At 44.7% G+C, this 18,899-nt stretch overlaps 1 protein-coding gene across 1 annotated transcript in view; it reads right to left on the bottom strand.

The window, feature by feature from the left end:
- Positions 1 to 18,899, bottom strand: part of LOC102410054 — a 119,451-nt gene that overhangs the window by 54,178 nt on the left and 46,374 nt on the right. The window contains exon 7 of the mRNA XM_006056410.4: positions 9,764 to 9,942. Coding sequence (XP_006056472.4) covers positions 9,764 to 9,942 — 179 coding nt within the window. The remainder of the gene's footprint in view (positions 1 to 9,763; positions 9,943 to 18,899) is intronic.

Genomic DNA, 18,899 nt, shown 5'->3' with positions numbered 1-18,899 from the left:
TGACTATTCCTTGAAACTAGGCTCCCAACCCCACCACTCCTCTCAGTTCAGTTCAGTTCAGTCGCTCAGCCATGTCTGACTCTTGGTGACCCCATGGACTGCAGCACGCCAGGCCTCCCTGTCCATCACCAACTCCCGGAGTTCACTCAAGCTCATGTCCATCGAGTCGGCGATGCCATCCAACCACCTCATCCTCTGTCGTCCCCTTCTCCTCCTGCCCTCAATCTTTCCCAGCATCAGGGTCTTTTCCAATGAGTCAGCTCTTCGCATCAGGTGGCCAAAGGATTGGAGTTTCAGCTTGAGCATCAGTCCTTCCAATGAACACCCAGGACTGATTTCCTTTAGGATTAACTGGTTGGATCTCCTTGTAGTCCAGGGGATTCTCAAGAGTCTTCTCCAACACCACAGTTCAAAAGCATCAATTCTTCGACACTCAGCTTTCTTTATAGTCCAACTCTCACATCCATACATGACTACTGGAAAAACCATAGCTTTGACTAGACGGACCTTTGTTGGCAAAGTTATGTCAGCCACTCTCAAACTCAGATACTTATCAGTGTCGGAAATTATCCACTGTACTTCCTACCTCTTCCCACACGAAGGCGAAACTCTGAGAGCTATTGGCCTCCTATTGTCTTTACAGCTTGTCTCTGACACTTAGTAAGGTTTCAGTAACTGTTTTGCCAATGACAGGATGGCCATGGATTTCTCCCAAGAGTATGTTTTACAAGTGGACATGGCATGACGGCCTTGCCTTTGTCCTTGGAAATTCCCACACCAGGGCAGCCTGGAAAGGAAGCTGCCTTGGGAGACTTGCTCCCTTCTAGTTCACAGTCTGAAAGTCTACCTATCAAGGGGGACTCTGTCGTAGGAGAAAAAGCAGAAGGTGGTGGGAGGAAGTCAGGAAGGTACAAGGGATTTGGATTTCTTCCCATTTTAAATGTCCTTTTTTAAATTGAGACTTCTTAATACTGGATAAATAGCCCCAACAGAATATCATCTTAAGAAAATGGTCATCTCATGGCAGACAACTCTCCTTATGTATCTGACACTTTTCCTAACCCAGAGCTAGCTGCTTTATCTTTGCATGGTCTTCTTAGTGGATACCACCCAAAGTTTGAGGCTGGTAGCCTGTATAAAGAGGTGGATTCCAGGTAAATATCAACAACCTGGTTGAAATGCTGGGTCTTCTCTTATAAATTATGTAGTCTTTAATCCTCATTTTCATATTTGGGAAAAGGAGGAAGTTGGTCTAACTTAGTTCTCAGTCTCTTCCTGCATTCACAAGAATTTTGTCAATTTACGGTCCCAGGTGGGTGCTGAGAAACCATTTGTGAGTAAGCTGCGCCACCTACTGGGCAATCTCTTAAATTACAAAGTAAGGTTGCAACGAGGTGCAGTATTGAAACCTCGTGCTAAACTCAGTCCAGACTTTATTGGAAACTTGGAAATCCTGTTATATCGATTGCACATATCGACTCATTCCCTGCCTTCTGAATGCCACGAGTATTTTTCCACTGATGAGGTATTCATTTTTTCCATTCCTGTGAAATCAGCAAATGACACAAATCTTAGTTAATATTTCTTATGTTCACCCCTCTCTTCCAGGTAGTTTGCAGGGAGGTACCAAACTGGGGACTAAAGCCCTGGGAAGGAAGTCTGGAGTCGTGGAAAGAAGGAAATAACCTTTTGGTCCAGGAAGACGTGAGTTTGCATCTATACTCACTTATCAGCTACATGACCACAGGCAAATTACTCAGGTGAAGGTAACATGGGTCAAGGGGAGGAAATCGAGCAGTTGACAGTCTGTGCCGGACCCTGTAATTGTTGGTTTACATATTTAATTTAATCCACATAAGAGTCCTATCAGGTAGACATTATCACGTCCCGTTAAATGTTGGTGGCCCACTGCTTTTCTCATCTTATTCTCTTTTCCTGGATTACCTAGGTGTGATCCTAATTTCAGTGTGTACACGTACAGTAGAGACAGACCCCTGATTGCGGCGGGTTAGGAAAGGGAATGAAGGAATGTGGTGCTAGACAGCTCTTCCCAAGAATTTGCCTTAGAAAAGGAGATGAGGGATAGAAAGTTCGTCAAAGAAATGTATGTTCGAGAGAGCCTTCTCTACCTCCCTCAGGATAGTATAGACAAGCATGCCTTTAGACTGGGAAAAAGTGAGTTTAAAGATAGAAGCGAGGCCTGTTCTAGCAAAGGAGACCCAGCCTCCCTCTAAGAGGCCTGTGTCTAGCAGGCAATTACTTCACGGCTGCGTCAGCTCCATGGACTGCTCTCTGCATCTTGAAACACGCTTTTGTCTGGGCTCTGCACGCATAAAACTCCTTTTGGTCTCCTTTCAGTCCCATTGGCTATTTGTGTTCGGCCTCTGAGGCCAGACCCTCCTCCCTGTGCCAGACTTCTGACCGGCTCTGCCCTTGTTCCCGCAGCTTTGGCCTCAGCTCTCTTCTCTTGGAATTGACAGTCTTCCTAGCGGACCTCGATGTATGGTGCCGATTCCACATGCACATGGTTTCATATAGAACATAACTGAATCTCTTGGTCTGATCTCTCCTCAGAGCTCCAGGGTTCCATCCCCTCCATAGGGTCACCTGGAGAGCTACGTGCACAGAACCATTGTGCTAACAAGCAAGAGCATAAAATGCCATCAGAAGTCAACTGTATTGTTTACTCCTGCCATCCATTCAAGCCCATTCCGCGGGGCTGGTTTCCTTCTGCATCTTGACACAGTTCCATTCAGTTCAGTTGCTCAGTCGTGTCCGACTCTTTGTGACTCCATGATCTGCAGCACGCCAAGCCTCCCTGTCCATCACCAACTCCCGGAGTTCACCCAAACCCATGTCCATTGAGTCAGTGATGCCATCCAACCATCTCATCCTCTGTCGTCCCTTTCTCCTCCTGCCCCCAACCTTTCCCAGCATCAGGGTCTTTTCCAATGAGTCAGCTCTTCACATCAGGTGGCCAAAGTATTGGAGTTTTAGCTTCAACATCAGTCCTTCCAATGAATATTCAGAACTGATTTCCTTTAGAATGGACTGGTTGGATCTTCTTGCAGTCCAAGGGACTTGGACTTGTCTTGAGACAATTCTAGGGAAATTCTTTTATTTTTTCTGATAATCTTTAGTATACTTTACTATACTATGAAAGTCATTATAACATTGGGCACTGTAGAGCCAACTGACCTTCAAAGCCTGGACTCCAGTCTGCTTGCCCTTGCCTGCACTTGGGGTTAGAGCTTAACAGCCTTTGAGAGTGTGCTGTGAACACGGCGGCAGTTTTGGAAGAGAGTATTATCTGCTTTCTTTTCAAAGAAGGAAATCAAAGATTAGCAGCTCACATTTACAAAAGAATTCAAGACACATAGCTAAAATAACTGATCTTATTTCATGCTCCAAAGTTTACACTTTGTTCAAAGTGAAGTCTCTCATACTACTCTGTGCCACTCAGTCCCTTAGAGTCTTCCTCCAACACAGCAACGTAAATATGCCGTGACGATCAGAATTCCTGAAGTAGAGGCAAGTATTTAAAGCACAGCCGCTTTCTTCTCTGAGATCTGTGGGGCCCAGTGTGTCCAGCGTCCTCCAGCGACCCCCCTTCCCACACACACACCCACGTGTGGATTCTTGCGGACGTAGGGTCACAGAACAGAACAAAAATTGGCTTGTTCTGCTCCGATGGACAGAGAATGTTCCCTTTCTCTTAAAAACCTAGTTGAGCATTCTGTCTTATCCTTCATAAAGTTCATTTTCCTCTGCTGGTACTGAAGAGCTATATAGACCCAACTTTCAGGGTAGATGGCATATAAGGTAAATGGATCCACCAGTTATTCCTCTTTTTCTGTATCTCCAGCCTTTTTCCCCTTGCTTGACTCCACTTTCAGAATCATTCACACTTAAACTGGTATCTTAGAGCTTAAAAAAGAATAACAAAACAATTCTCCCCTCACATCTCCTTCCTTTTCAGCTGTCACTGGAATTGCCCTTTTTTTTAATGTCAGACCGGTTCCTTAGGACCAACTAAGAAACTTAGAAATGCTGGAGTGTATATAAATGCCTCTTTGAAAACATCAGAGAGCCTATAAGATAGTGAAGAATGATGGGGCTAAAACCCAGCAGAAGATGAGCCCAACATTGAGGTCATGTCTATCTGAAGGGGTGAAGACGTTGAGCAGAGATTTCAACACACTCGTGGAGTTCAGACCCATCAAGGAGGAGATCTTGATAAATCAGGTTCTGAGTTAGAATCATGAAAACCAATCTTGGGAATCAGAATGAGTGACAAAAAGACCACCCTTCACAATGTTTGAAGGTTGCTTAAAATTCTGAGACAAAATTGCAGAAATGGCAGATGATGGAAACAGGCATCTATAGGGGATCCTGATAAAGGATGGACTCAGGATGACTATGATCAATATGTCAAAATATGAAACACAGGTTTAAACATTTCAGCATGAACAGGAAACTATAAACAAATAATTAAATGGGCACTAGAACTGGAAAAATGATTGCAGAAAGTAAGGCCTTTTGGAGATTATTTGCTATCAAACTAGACAGAAGAAGTTCAGGAGAATATATACGGAATAAAGCACAAAGAAACAATTTACACTGACAAGTAGAATATTGATTGTATGACATAATACTGATAATATCTCAGCAGATTTACAATCTGTACAGAATTTAAGCATATGACAACACAAACATATTACTTAAGACACGGTTAAATCAGATGTTGTGATGTCCATAAAATAGTTTAAATAGTAATCCATATTTGACTCTAGAAAGTCTCAATGCACGGTGTAATATTTTTGGTAATCACTAAAAGAACAGTAAAAGACTTAGTAACTACCAAGTTAAGTGGGATCCTGTGTGTGTGCACGCTAAGTGGCTTCAGTCGACTCTTTGCAACCTTGTGGACTGTAGCCCACCAGGCTCCTCTGTCCATGGGATTCTCCAGGTAAGAATACCGGAGTGGGTTGCCATTCCCTTTTCCAGGGGATATTCCTGACCCAGAGATCGAACCTGTGTCTCCTGCATTGCAGGCAAATTCTTTACCACTGAGCCACTGGGGAATCCCAAGTGGGCTATTATTTTTTTTTTTAATTGAAGGATAATTCCTTTACAGAATTCTGCTGTTTTCTGTCAAACCTCAACATGACTCAGCCATAGGTGAGCCCCTGTCCTATACAGTCAGTCAGTTCAGGTCAGTCGCTCAGTCGTGTCCGACTCTTTGCGACCCCATGAATCTCAGCACGCCAGGCCTCCCTGTCCATCACCAACTCCCAGAGTTCACTCAAACTCACGTCCATCGAGTCAGTGATGCCATCCAGCCATCTCATCCTCTGTCGTCCCCTTTTCCTCCTGCCCCCAATCTCTCCCAGCATCAGAGTCTTTTCCAATGAGTCAACTCTTCGCATGAGGTGGCCAAAGTACTGGAGTTTCAGCTTTAGCATCATTCCTTCCAAAGAAATCCCAGGGCTGATCTCCTTCAGAATGGACTGGTTGGATCTCCTTGCAGTCCAAGGGACTCTCAGGAGTCTTCTCCAACACCACAGTTCAAAAGCATCAATTCTTCAGCCCTTAGCCCTAAGCTAAAATGTTACATCCTCAAGAAGGAATTCATTATATAATCCTGTGTCCTCTAATCTATACTAAATCCTCCATTTGAATCTTGTGTCAGTTGTGAATTTGTGGCTTTCAGCTCCAAATTCACCCCTGAGTACCTGCTCTGCAATAATGCACGCAATTTCTCCCCCAGGTTTGTGTTTGTGTTTGTTTTTTAAACAACAAGCGCATTGTTTTCTCAGTAGAGGGCGACAGAGGAACATTGCAAGGGGAAGGGGTCTTCTGCTTTTTGCAGCTGCTGTGGGTGGGTCTGCAGTTTGAGTCATGGACCTCTGGCGAAGCTCTGTCTGAGCTCTTCACCCAGGACACACTGTCCCCGGTAGCCTTGTGGTTCTCGGGTGACGTGATGCAAACCTTCCCGTGACCCTCCCCATGGGGACACCCCTGCCCACCTGGGGGCCCTGATGCCCTCCGCTTGCTCACTTCCCCTGCTCCTGCGGTCCTCCTCTCAGGAATCTCTCATGCTGCGGGCTCCCTACTGTAGAGGCATCCCCAGCTCCTGTGACTCACCCAGGTACCAGCCGCCAGCTTCAGTTTGCCTGCCCCGTCTTGGGCTCCACAGGCTTACTTCCTGTTTGCTCTCTGACTGCAGACTAACTACCTCTGTCTCAACAAACCGGCGAGCTGCTCTGATAGCCAGGAGCTTCAACTGCATTTCCTACGGAGGGCCTTGGAGAGGGCTGCCCTTTCTAGGTCTGCCCTTCCTTGAGTACTCTCTCTTGGTGACACAGAGTTTTCTTAGAGTCTATGTATGCATGTGGGTTAGTCGCTCAGTTGTGTCCAACTCTTCGAGACCCCATGGACTATAGCCTATCAGGCTCCTCTGTCTATGGAATTCTCCAGGCCAGAATACTGGAGTGGGTTGCCATTCCCTTCTCCAGGGGATCTTCCCGACTCAAAGATCGAACCTGGGTCTTCTGCATTGCAGACAGATTACTGTCTGAGACATCATGGAAGCCATATTTATATGAAACTTCACTTTTTAAATCTCTGTATGATTGCACCTCTTGTTTGGATTCAGACTGCTGCAATTCTCTTCTCCCATCCCATAGTTTTTTTTACTGCACCAATCACAACTGCATCTTTATTTGTGGGTCCATTTCCCCATGTCAGTCTCTTCCACTGATAAAAGCAGAAACGGAGCAATAACAGGAGCTGCAAGTATACTCAGAGCAGGCACCATGTCTTTTATTTTTTTTTAATTCCCAGTGCTTAGCATAATGCCTGGCTCTTAAAAAGCACTCAATAAATATTTGTTGCATGAATGAATACTGTATAGCTGAGTTGATTTTCTGCTAATTTAATCTGCTGTGTTCTTATGATGCCCCCTTAACTCTTCTCAGTCACTGCAATCTACCCTAAAGATTATGCATGATGTATTCTGGAATTTGTCGCATTGCAAGAGATCTGTAAGAGATTTTGTAAACAAAATAAAGCCATATTTTTATATTCTACCATTTCTGTGTTAAACCTGTTGTGGTGGTGATGCTTCCGACTGCAGTTACTCAAGATGCTTCTTTTCTTAGCTGTGTCCAAACTCACGATAAGATGCATATTTCTTTTCCAAACAGGAATAGAAGTGGTTTTTTTTTTTTAAATCTATTTTAATTCTAACCACTCTACCACCACCCTTTTAATTTTTCACATAAATTCTACATCAGGACGCACACACGCATATCCCTACAGGGCCTAGTGAGTAATTTAAATGACTGGGCTCAGCATGAGGAAATGAGCAGGAGTAGGGATTATGGCAGATTGGAGAGCACATGCTTCACCTGAATGCATTTCATTAAAAAATTTATGAAAACATTGTACGAGCCAAATACAACATCTGCAGGCACCACTAGCTCCGTGATTGCCCCCTGGTTAGATTGAACCATTCTAAATCGCAGGAACTAGGAATCTTAAAAGCGTGAGATGCCTGACATGAGGTTGCTTTACGCGTTTGTTTTGCTGAGAAAGGCCACTGAAGAAAAGCTGGCATCTATTAATACTACTGTCAGTGTTTCACAAAAGGAAACAAAAATCATCATCACTGGAGGTGGGAAGCACACACTATCAGGATAAACCATCCACTCCATGAAAGAACAACTGGCAAGCTTGCATTATTGTTTCTATGACTATAGGTGGCAATGAACGTTGCTCCTTCAGAATGACCTTGACTGCTTGCAAAAGAACATACAGTTTCCAGGGCCCCACTGAGGAGATAAGGGGGCGGGAGACTGTTTGCATCTGTACTTTGGCAAACTCGTCAGGGGCTTCTGAAGCATACCCAGGTTGGAACCTTCTGGTCTGTTCCCCTTTCATACTCAGAATACAGAAAGCAAGGCTTCTCACCCTGATTACAGAGAATCTTATTTTCCTGCACAGGGCTTTTGCAAAGCAGCTGATTGGCTCACATTGCCTTGAAAGGCAGACACCTCCTAGTCTGTGTCACAAATCAGTGATCCACAGTCTAGAAATAAGAAGTATTCACAATGATTCCACATGCAAAGTCACTCCTTATTTTTTTTTAAATGTATTGATTTCTTTATATACATATAGATAGATATATTGGAGAAGGAAATGGCAACCCACTCCAGTACTCCTGCCTGGAAGAATCCCATGGACACAGGAGCCTGGTGGGCTACAGTCTGTCGGGTCTCAAAGAGTCGGACACGACTGAGTGACTAAGCACACAGATAGATATATAGATATTCTTGTTATGGAGAAGAATTAATGTCTTTGTTAAAATATATAAAATACCCCCAAAACCCTTAAAATTAAGAAACTAGGGCAATATAATTTTTGGAGAGAAGCCAGTAGGGCAGAGGACATAGGAAGCAGTGGGCCCTCTCTTGGACTGGGCAGCTGTCTGCCTCCCTGGAGGAGGCAGCCACTACTCAGCTGGAGACTTTTAATTGGACATCGGAATTTCTGTGCAAAATTTTTGAAATATATGATGCTTGCATGTGATTAAAAAAAAAATTAAACCACATTACATGTTGCTGTTGTTTAGTCACTAAGTCGTGTCCAACTCTTGTGATCCTGTGGATGGTAGCCCACCAGGCTCCTCAGTCTATGGGATTTCCCAGGCAACACTACTGGAGTGGGTTGCCATTTCCTTCCCTAGGGGATCTCCCCAGCCCAGGAATCCAAGCTGCATTTTCCACATCTCCTGCACTGGCAGGCAGATTCTTTACCACTGAGCCACCAGGGAATCGCATGGAATATTGCATGGGGGTGGTGGTTTAGTTGCTAAGTTGTGTCCGATTCTTGTGACCCTGTGTGTAGCCCACCAGGCTCCTCTGTCCATGGGATTCTCCAGGCAAGAATATTGGAGTGGGCTGCCATTTCCTTCTCCAGGGGATCTCCCCAGCCCAGGGATCGAACCTGGGCTTCCTGCACCGCAGGCAGACTCTCGACTGACTGAGCAGCCAGCGAAGCCCTGGTGTTTTACTGCATAGGGCAGAGAAAACCCTTTGCCCACAGGACACGGCCTGCTGGTTGGTCGTTTGCACTGTGAGCTAAAGTCACCCCAAGTCCCTTCCCCAGACCGGTAGGCCCAGGCCCCGCCTTAGACTTGGCTGAAACACGGGGAGCACTAGAACTCTATTCTGAGAACATTCCCCAGAAGCTTTCAACCTTCACCTATGGTCAGAAATCGCTGCTCTACAGGGCCCTGGGTGAGGAGATGAAGTATATTCTCAGGTCCTCTGCTTCAGAAGCCTTGCGGACTCCAGCCCCTGTTACCTAGGAAACAGTGCCCGCACACGCGGGCCAGTGAGGTGTTAGCTGTGCTTTGCCTTAGTCGGCCTTGATTTCTCTAGGGCACTAGGTATATGGTTTGGCTCTTATTTTCTTGACTTTGATAAGAGAGTTTTCACAGAGCATCTGAGAATAGGAATAAATGAGATAGAAACTCATGCCAGCCTTGATTTATGCAGCCGCAGAGAAAATAAATTACACTCCTCTGAACCTCTGGAGAAGGAAAAGTTCTTTAGAAGTCACAGGGGAGAGCCCTGTTTCTAGAATCCTTCACCATGCGCAGGACCTGACAAGACAATCCTTTGCTAATGCACCCACCGCACACCCCAGAGTTGCGTATTCTTACGCGCTCCAGCCCTCCGCCTTCCCCTCAGTTTACCTTCTTGTGTCTGTAATACTGGAGGCAGCCGTCATTCTTCAGCACAAACCACCGCTTCCTCCAGCCCTTCATGAACCCGGAGTGCGTCCTCTTATGCAGATAGCCGCGGCACGCGGGCCGGGGGGTGTTGGGACAGCGGCTGATGTCGGATCCCACTACCAGAGTCAAGAGGTCTGGACCTGGAAGGGTGAGTGTGAGATAGGTGAATGATAGACAGCTCACTCGGCTGCAAATCTTAAACCAACTGCAAGGACTCTTGCTTTCCAGAAGGACTGGATGAAAAAGATTGTAGTTTCCGTAAATGGAATCAATGAAATAGAATTCTACCACTGGAATGGATCCAAGAGTTCTCCAGTAATGAAACTCTCAGGTCAAATAGGAGAATGAAAACTGGGGAGGTCCAGTGACTTCTCTGAGGACCTAGAGCTCATAAGTTCAGTTCGGTTCAGCCACTCAGTCGTGTCTGATTCTTTGCGACCCCATGGACCACAGCACGCCAGGCGTCCCGGTCCACCACCAACTCCCAGAATCCACCTAAACTCATGTCCACTGAGTCTGTGATGCCACCCAACCATCTCATCCTCTGTCGTCCCCTTCTCCTCCTGCCCTCAATCTTTCGTAGCATCAGGGTCTTTTCCAATGAGTCAGCTCTTCACATCAGGTGGCCAAAGTATTGGAGTTTCAGCTTCAACATCAGTCCTTCCAATGAACACCCAGGGCCAATTTCCTTTAAGGGTTGAATCAAATGAGAGATCTGGGTTAACTGGTTCTAAGACAGAATTCTTCTTCTTCAACCACATGGCCTAGTTGGGTCTGATTATGGATGACTTGGGTCTGTTCATTCTGTCTGTAACAACAGCAAGCTAAGTATTGAATGTATTTTGATTTACATCCAGAGAAGGATGATGGGTGATGTTTGGCTTTTCCATCTCACTTTTATTCAGGATGATTAGCTTCTTTGATCTGTGTTAGCTAAAGGGAGGGTCTGAACCACTGCCAATGTATGTTGCCAATGTCGTCTCTGATCAAAATCAATTACTCACCTTTGAACTTGACCGGAAGTCTAGGAGGCTTGAAGCATACATGTCTTTTACCCTATCTTCTTGCCAACCTGGATTAGTACCGAGGATTGGACTCAGAGCTTTCAGTGCCTGACTTTCTTAGAGTGTCCTTCTTAGACCGTCTTTCTTACTCCTTGCTTCTTAGAGTGCCTGGACTTCAAGTCCCCTTTTCTATGGAACTGGTTTGGTGAAGAGCTTGAGAAAAATTGTCCCCGTCCCTGATAACGTGAGGTCAGTGGCTACCAACTGTGCTTCGATGCTGCCAGCATGAACACAGACTTTCATCAAACGCCTACCTCTTGATGCTGCAAGAAAATTCTCTGAATGTCACTCAGATAGACAGCAACCCTGACATGCTTTGAAGACTGCAAATGGGGTATGACTTCATTTACAATTCCTCTGAGATGGAGGCCACATCCCTGAAGGGGGACATTTGGCCTTGGCAGCGCTGACTTCATCATGATGTCTGACATTGAGATTACTGATCTGTTTAGAGCTGTCTATGGAAATAGGGGTCAGTGAGGAGACTCCTCTTATATAAATGACAAGCTCCAACCCAGGGGATCATTCCTGGCTGAGCCACATGGCCCTGAAAATAAAGATCTGTCCCAGAAAGGCTGACACAGTCTTAACTTTAGCAGCACGCAAAGCACCTTGGTAATTAAATAACTCTGCGTGTCAAGAAAATTCTTCATTGCCATGTAAATACATTTTAATTTATTGAACTGCCCTTAAGCTCCTGTCAAAAACACATCCAGAAAAATTAGAAGAAATGCTCCAGATTGACCAGCAACCCACAAATGTCTTTGTCTTTGGACTCTAGTCCCCAAAGAACTGTACTCCTGGACTAATATGCATAGCTGATACATCTGCCAACTTGCTTATGTGCTGCCACAGTGGGCCGCCCCTCGAGGTCATATTCCTCTTGCTTACAAAGACTGCATATGGGTTTCTCTGATACCAATCAAGCTAAACTTGAGTTTCAGCTGGCCAAAAACATAACTTGGTGCACCAGAAAATTCTCTCTGGGGCAGGGATACAGATGGTCCTGCCGCACCATGGTGTCATTATATTAGAAGCAAAGTATTTCATGTTCACAGTTAGGGCATGCGTCTGATGTTTGGGGAGTTACTGAGTTCCAAACAGCTGTTAGGTGGTGGTGATGTTATACTCTTTGCAGGTCCATGCTGGGCCAGGAGGACCTGGACCTGACATTTACAGAGACATTAGACTTTTGATGTTATCTTCACATTTGATTATTTATACACAGTCATTTTAATGCATATGTTAAAATAATTAAATATTAGGTTTGTTGTTCAGTCGCTAAGTTGTGTCCGATGCTTTGCAACCCCGTGGACTGCAGCACGCCAGGCCTCCCTGTCCATCACCATTTCCCGGAGCTTGCTCAAACTCATGTCCATTGAGTCGTGATGCCATTCAACCATCTCATCCTCTGTCGTCCCCTTCTCCTCCCACCTTCCATCTTTCCCAGCATCCGGGTCTTTTCCAGTGAGTCAGTTCTTTGCATCAGGTGGCCAAAGTATTGGAGTTTCAGCTTCAGCATCAGTCCTTCCAATGAATATTCAGGATCGATTTCCTTTAGGATGGACTGGCTGGATCCCCTTGAAGAGCATTTCTGGAGGAGGAAATGGCAACCCATTCCAGTATTCTTGCAAAAGTAAAAAAATGTTCAGTATGAACAATTAAACACTTCTGGTTCTGCTATTATTTCTTTATTAATTTACTGGATGCCTGAAACATGTCAGTGTCCTAGTTCAGAGCTTCTGAAGCTAAGTGCAGATACAAATCACCCAGTGGGTTTCTTAAGTGCACATCCTCATTCAGTAGGTCTGGGATGAGGCCTGGGATTCCATATTTGTAAGAAGCCCTCAGGTAAAGCTGGACCACAGTTGAAGTGGCGAGTCCTGAGAAAGTCTCAGCTGCTGAGAGGCTCTATTCATGAGCACAGTCTGTCAGCAACCAGCACGCTTCTGCCTTTTCTTGACTCTGAATTCGTTTCCCCTGGATGTGTTCATTTTCACCCCCAGTACTTTGCAACAACAGAATCATGAGTTCCACACCCCTCCTCACCCCTGCCATTACTGCTTGAGAGCTTGTTTGGAGATTCTAGCAGGGGCTCAGTGGAGAGGGACACGGCAACCCACTCCAGTATTCTTGGGCTTCCCTGCTGGCTCAGATGGTAAAGAATCCACCTGCAATGCGGGACATCTGGGTTCAGTCCCTGGATTGGGAAGATCCCCTCGCAGAGGCATGCAACCCACTCCACTATTCTTGCCTGGAGAATCCCATGGACGGAGGAGCCTGGTAGGCTGCAGTCTATAGGGTCCCTAAGAGTCTGACACGACTGAACGACTTCACTTTCATTTTTCATTTTCATGCATTGGAGAAGGAAATGGCAACCCACGGCAGTATACTTGTCTGGAGAATCCCAGGGACAGAGGAGCCTGGTGGGCTACAGTCCATGGGGTCGCTAAGAGATGGACATGACTGAAGTGACTTAACAGCAGCAGCAGCAGGGGCACAAAGCCACTCATACACCCTTGATGTGGAGACTGGTCCTGCCTATCGGGGACGGTCCTTCTCTTCGACAAGCGTGTGGCTCCAGGAGGGACACACACGTGAGAGAGGAGGGGACACTGGCCAGGCCAGCCCAGTCAGCCCCAGCGATCGATGCAGGGACAGATGCTGCAATCAATCCACCCCCACCCCAACCCCCACAATTACTTCTTTCCCTAGGTCCGTCCCCGCCCTGGTTAAATGAAACACACAGCCCTCACCTTCCTCCACTGGACACCCCAGAAATCTTTCCCGCTTTTTGAGTGTGAGTGGGAGGAAGGGTGTAGGTAGGGAGGTGAAAGAGTGATGAGAACGCTTTGTTTCCTGAGATGCGAGAGTTTGAAAATCCACGCCTTTAGCACATTCAGCTCTTTGATGACAACGTCCTGAAAAAGAAAGCGCTCTCCAGAAAACTCTCCTTCCCTAGCACTTTGGCCTAGAGGGTTTTGGAAGTAAGGAGTCGTGCGTGAGGTTATTTGCAGCTACCGGAGTGAGAAAAAGCGTTTCTTTTTCTAATTCACACTTCCTCCTTGGATCACTGTCTTCTCTTTATGCCACCAATCTTAAACGGCGTTGGAGTCACACTTCTACTGTCAGACAAGCCCCACCACCTGCGCAGGCGTGGAGCAGCGACGTGCAAGACAAGCCAGGTCCCAGAGGGCGGGCGCAGGGGGCTGGCACTGCCTTCACCCCGCAGGTCCCAGCTCCAGGCTCTTCTGTGCCCACTTTGCGTCCAGCCTGCTGTCAGGACACAGAGGAGCCCTCGTGCATCCAAAAGACTTCCAGGTTGACTAAGCGTCGGTGTTTTTCCCTTCCTCTGTTTCTTTTCAGCACTTTTCAGTTTGCGCTTTTTACTTTTCAATCAGCATTTTGATGATTAAATCCTGCATTTGACTAAGGAACCAAGCCCTATAAAAGCCCAAACCAGAAAGTAAGAGGGACCTAATATAAGAAAAATTCCCATGGAGGTATTGTCATTCCCAGTGTGATACTGAATGCTTTCTTAAATCTTCAGCTTTGGTATTCCCATCGATCAAACTGCAATGTGTGTGATAAGTATTTCTAAATAGAATTGCTATTTGATTACTTTTATTATTCCCTATTTTATAATATATAACATATGCTAACATGTTCAGTTCAGTTCAGTTCAGTCACTCAGTAGTGTCCAACTCTTTGTGACCCCATGAATCGCAGCACACTAGGCCTCCTTGTCCATCACCAACTCCCAGAGTTCACTCAAACTCATGTACATCAAGTCAGTGATGCCATCCAGCCATCTCATCCTCTGTCGTCCCCTTCTCCTCCTACCTCCAACCCCTCCCAGCATCAGAGTCTTTTCCAATGAGTCAACTCTTCGCATGAGGTGGCCAGAGTATTGGAGTTTCAGCTTCAACATCGGTCCTTCCAAGGAATACCCAGGACTGATCTCCTTTAGGATGGACTAGTTGGATCTCCTTGCAGTCCAAGGGACACTCAAGAGTCTTCTCCAACACCACAGTTCAAAAGCATCAATTCTTTGGCACTCAGCTTTCTTCACAGCCCAACTCTCACATCCATACATGACCACAGGAAAAACCATAGCCTTGACTAGATGGAACTTTGTTGGCAAAGTAATGTCTCTGCTTTTGAATATGCTGTCTAGGTTGGTCATAACTTTCCTTCCAAGGAGTAAGTGTCTTTTAATTTCATGGCTGCAGTCACCATCTGCAGTGATTTTGGAGCCCCAAAAAATAAAGTCTGACACTGTTTCCACTGTTTCCCCATCTATTTCCCATGAAGTGATGGGACCAGATGCCATGATCTTCGTTTTCTGAATGTTGAGCTTTAAGCCAATTTTTTCACTCTCCTCTTTCACTTTCATCAAGAAGCTTTTTGGTTCCTCTTCACTTTCTACCATAAGGGTGGTGTCATCTGCATATCTGAGGTTATTGATATTTCTCCCGGCAATCCTGATTCCAGCTTGTGCTTTTTCCAGCCCAGAGTTTCTCATGAGGTACTCTGCATATAAGTTAAATAAGCAAGGTGACAATATAGAGCCTTGATGTACACCTTTTCCTATTTGGAACCAGTCTGTTGTTCCATGTCTAGTTCTAACTGTTGCTTCCTGACCTGCATATAGGTTTCTCAAGAGGTAGGACAGGTGGTCTGATATTCCCATCTCTTTCAGATGTTAGTCTATTCTTATTGAATGGAATTATTATTTCAATAGAACTATTGAAAACTTGACCTTGTAACATACAGTGGATCCTCTTTCTGATGCTGGGCTAGGAAGATATGATAACACCTGCACCAGAAGCTAACACAATAGGTATTTAATCTACGTCTTTAAGATTTTGGCCATGCTTCTAAGATGCTGTATACGGATGCTGGGCTGGCTGTGAAAGAAACGCCGGGGAGACCTGATTAAAATTACAAACATGCAGGCCACCACCATGAATTCTGTATTTAAGAGTGTCTCAGGTGAGTCTGGTATACAGTTAGATTGAAGATTTAAGGTTCTGAGAAAAGTTACTTGATGTTTCTATATCTAAACCAGCAATGGAGCAATCAGTAATATGATAGGATTTTACCAAAGTTTCACATACTTGGGAGTGAAACTGTGCAGAGATATATAGCAATCAAAAAGATATCAGATAGACTTTTAAGAAGCTTATACAGACAGACACAAGAGTCAAGTGTAAACATTAAGTTTTTAAACACACTCTTAACAGACACCTGGTAAGTATATATTTCAAGACCTCTGTGTTTCATATGAATGTAACAAAAGGCTTAATCATCTGTTTCACTATTCTTACTTTCTTTAGACAAGTTGGTGACTTCCTGTCCCAAAGAGAACCTCCAAAAGCTTGTTTCAGATTCCATATACTCCCAAAATACTTTGACCAATTTATAGGGCTTGCTAAGAAAATCGAATTTATAAAGTACTATATAAAAATTAAATTATTCCTGTTATTTCTTCCCCTTTGTCTTCTTCTTTTTTTTAGTTTCATAGTCATGTGTATCCTTCTCAGACCCACTGCCTCTCGGTAATGCTGTTTTTCCCCTTCCTTTACCATTACTACCTGGAGTATTCTTGCCTGGAGAATTCCATGGCTGGAGGAGCATGACAGGCTATAGTCCATAGGATCACAGAGAGTCGGACAGGATTGAGTGACTAAGACACATACATACCCTACTTGATTATGATGTATTATGTATAATTTTAATAAATAGTTTGATTCAGGCATTTACTATTTTTTTCCCTTAGGATTTGTGTATCTATACACTCATAAATAAAATTAACATATGATTTTGTTTTTCATACTATGCTATTCTAGTTCTGGAATCAAAGTTGTAGTAGATTCATAAAATGAGCTGACACGCATTCACTCTTACTTATTTTCTGGAAAAAACTCTATAGAATAGGGATTATTTGTTCTTTGAAAGTTGGATAGTTATAAAAGTGGTATCCTGGGCTTCTGAGTGGGGCATGGAGTGGGGATGGTAATGGGGGAAAGGAGAGGTGGTCTCTTATCTTATTCTATAAATATTTTATAATAGTCTACACAGATTTTCTGTCTATTCTTGCACTAATGTTGGCTCTTTAAATGCTTTTTTAACAATGTTGTTTATCTAGTTTTTAAATTTATTATTATCCAGTGTTCAAAGTAGTCTTTTATTATTTTTAAAGCTTTGTTTTTCCTTTTTGTCTCTTCATTTTATTTGCATCTTTTAAATTTTTATTATTTCTCCATTAAAAGCTGGTAGCCTTAGAGATGTGCAGAAGATTACGCCTGAGGATGGAATGATCAGCTTCCTAATCAAGCTAGGTCTTAAGGGCCGCACTGACTGCCCACAATGGGTGCTCCATCCAGCAGGCTTTCAGTGGAGCAGGCTGGGGAAGTGGCCCCCGAGGACCACATGGGGAGAGAAACACTATGAGGCGGTCCCTCAGCCATTCCCTATGTGTCTTCAGGTCTCTTTTGCTATTGGCTATGATTCCTACCCCTCCAAACGATCTCCTTTCCCTAAAAGACTCTTACACTGTTCTCACTTTAGCATCTCAGATCTCGAATTCACCTTTCTGCTTCCAAGGCATGTCCACTGTTGGATGTGAGAAGGACTGGCAAAGACACACTGAGGTTCCCTAGGGTCAAGGTCTTAGGATAGAAGTCCACGCTGGCAAGCAAGGAGTGGTGGAACTCAGCTCATAAGAGCAGGTAAAACCAGCCTACCACTAACTGCCCAGGACAGCTCACTGCTCCTTCCCCAGTATCTATGTTAATCCATCAACTTTTAAAGAGCCCCCAAAACCCCATTCAAATTTTAGAGATGTTTTCTGTCTTCCACTAACTGAGGCTGAATGCTTCAGAGGTATGAAGAACATTAAGCTTCTTGGGGAAAAATAGAAGAAGTACTAAGAGCGGAAATATTACTATAGTTCGGTTTTATTTAACTCAAAAATTGGAAAATTAATTTGTGAGAAAGAACCGTGGGAACAGCTAGATGCAGCAGCGAGGGTTAGTACGCCTCCCTTACTGAATGAAAGCCCATCAACTCATTGGTATAATCACTGCCACATTGCCCCAGCTCCGAAAGTGTGCCGCACGAGGATGGAGATGCGCAGGACTCGTGAGGAGTTGCTGCACATGTCCACAGTGTCCTTGGATTCCCGGTGCAGCCAGTACTCGACAGACAGCCAAACACTTTAAGCTAGATTCTACCCCAAAAGCTTCGGCGTGCTTGTCAGGACGCAGCATTTGTTGGCGATTTTCTGGTGCTGGTCTGCACTAGTGAAGTCTGTTGCTGTTGCTTACCCCCAAGCGTGATGGCATCATGAGAAATGTATGTCAAGAGATAGTTATTGCTCAGTGATAAGTTATACTTATAGCACATGTGTCCTGTTCCAAATGCACACATTTGAATACCTCATGGCCTGATAATATACTTCAGGGCCACAGAGGTACACACGCTGCCTTGGGGAAGCTGGGAATAGGACACCTCACTGAATAATCTCATGATGGAACACAGCAGTTATCACCTGTATATTTTTAGGTCTCTGGGGAGATGAGGGTTTGTAAAACGGTGCTAAAGAAAGTAACTTGTTTTGCAGAGATGAAGATGGTATTAACCTTTCCCAAAAGTTTAAGGTGAGTGGATACAGGGGTGAAGGGTTTGTGTTACTATTGCTCTCTTGGTGGGTCCATCTGTGTCAGATTGCTTTAAAGGCAGGCCTCAAGTAGAACCTGTCGGAGCTTTAGCTTTATAATTTCTTTATTTCCTTCTCTCTTTTTTATAACATGAAAACCCGGAGGCTTTTTAATTCTAAAAACTGGTGGAATTACAGAAAAGAAGAAAAGGAAGAAAAAAAAGAAAGGAAGGAAAAAAGAGACTCAGTAAATGAATTCTTGCAGTGGTATTTTTCATGGCAAGGAGTTTAAGGAGATGTATCGGTAATAAACAGAGCACATTTTTCTTGCTCCCATTTGCTGATTTCACTTTTGTGGCTCTCCATCAAT

The sequence above is a fragment of the Bubalus bubalis genome, chromosome 9 (genome assembly GCF_019923935.1).
Source record: "Bubalus bubalis isolate 160015118507 breed Murrah chromosome 9, NDDB_SH_1, whole genome shotgun sequence".
Classification (NCBI taxonomy): Eukaryota; Metazoa; Chordata; class Mammalia; order Artiodactyla; family Bovidae; genus Bubalus; species Bubalus bubalis.
This window is presented reverse-complemented; position numbering and strand designations above follow the sequence as displayed.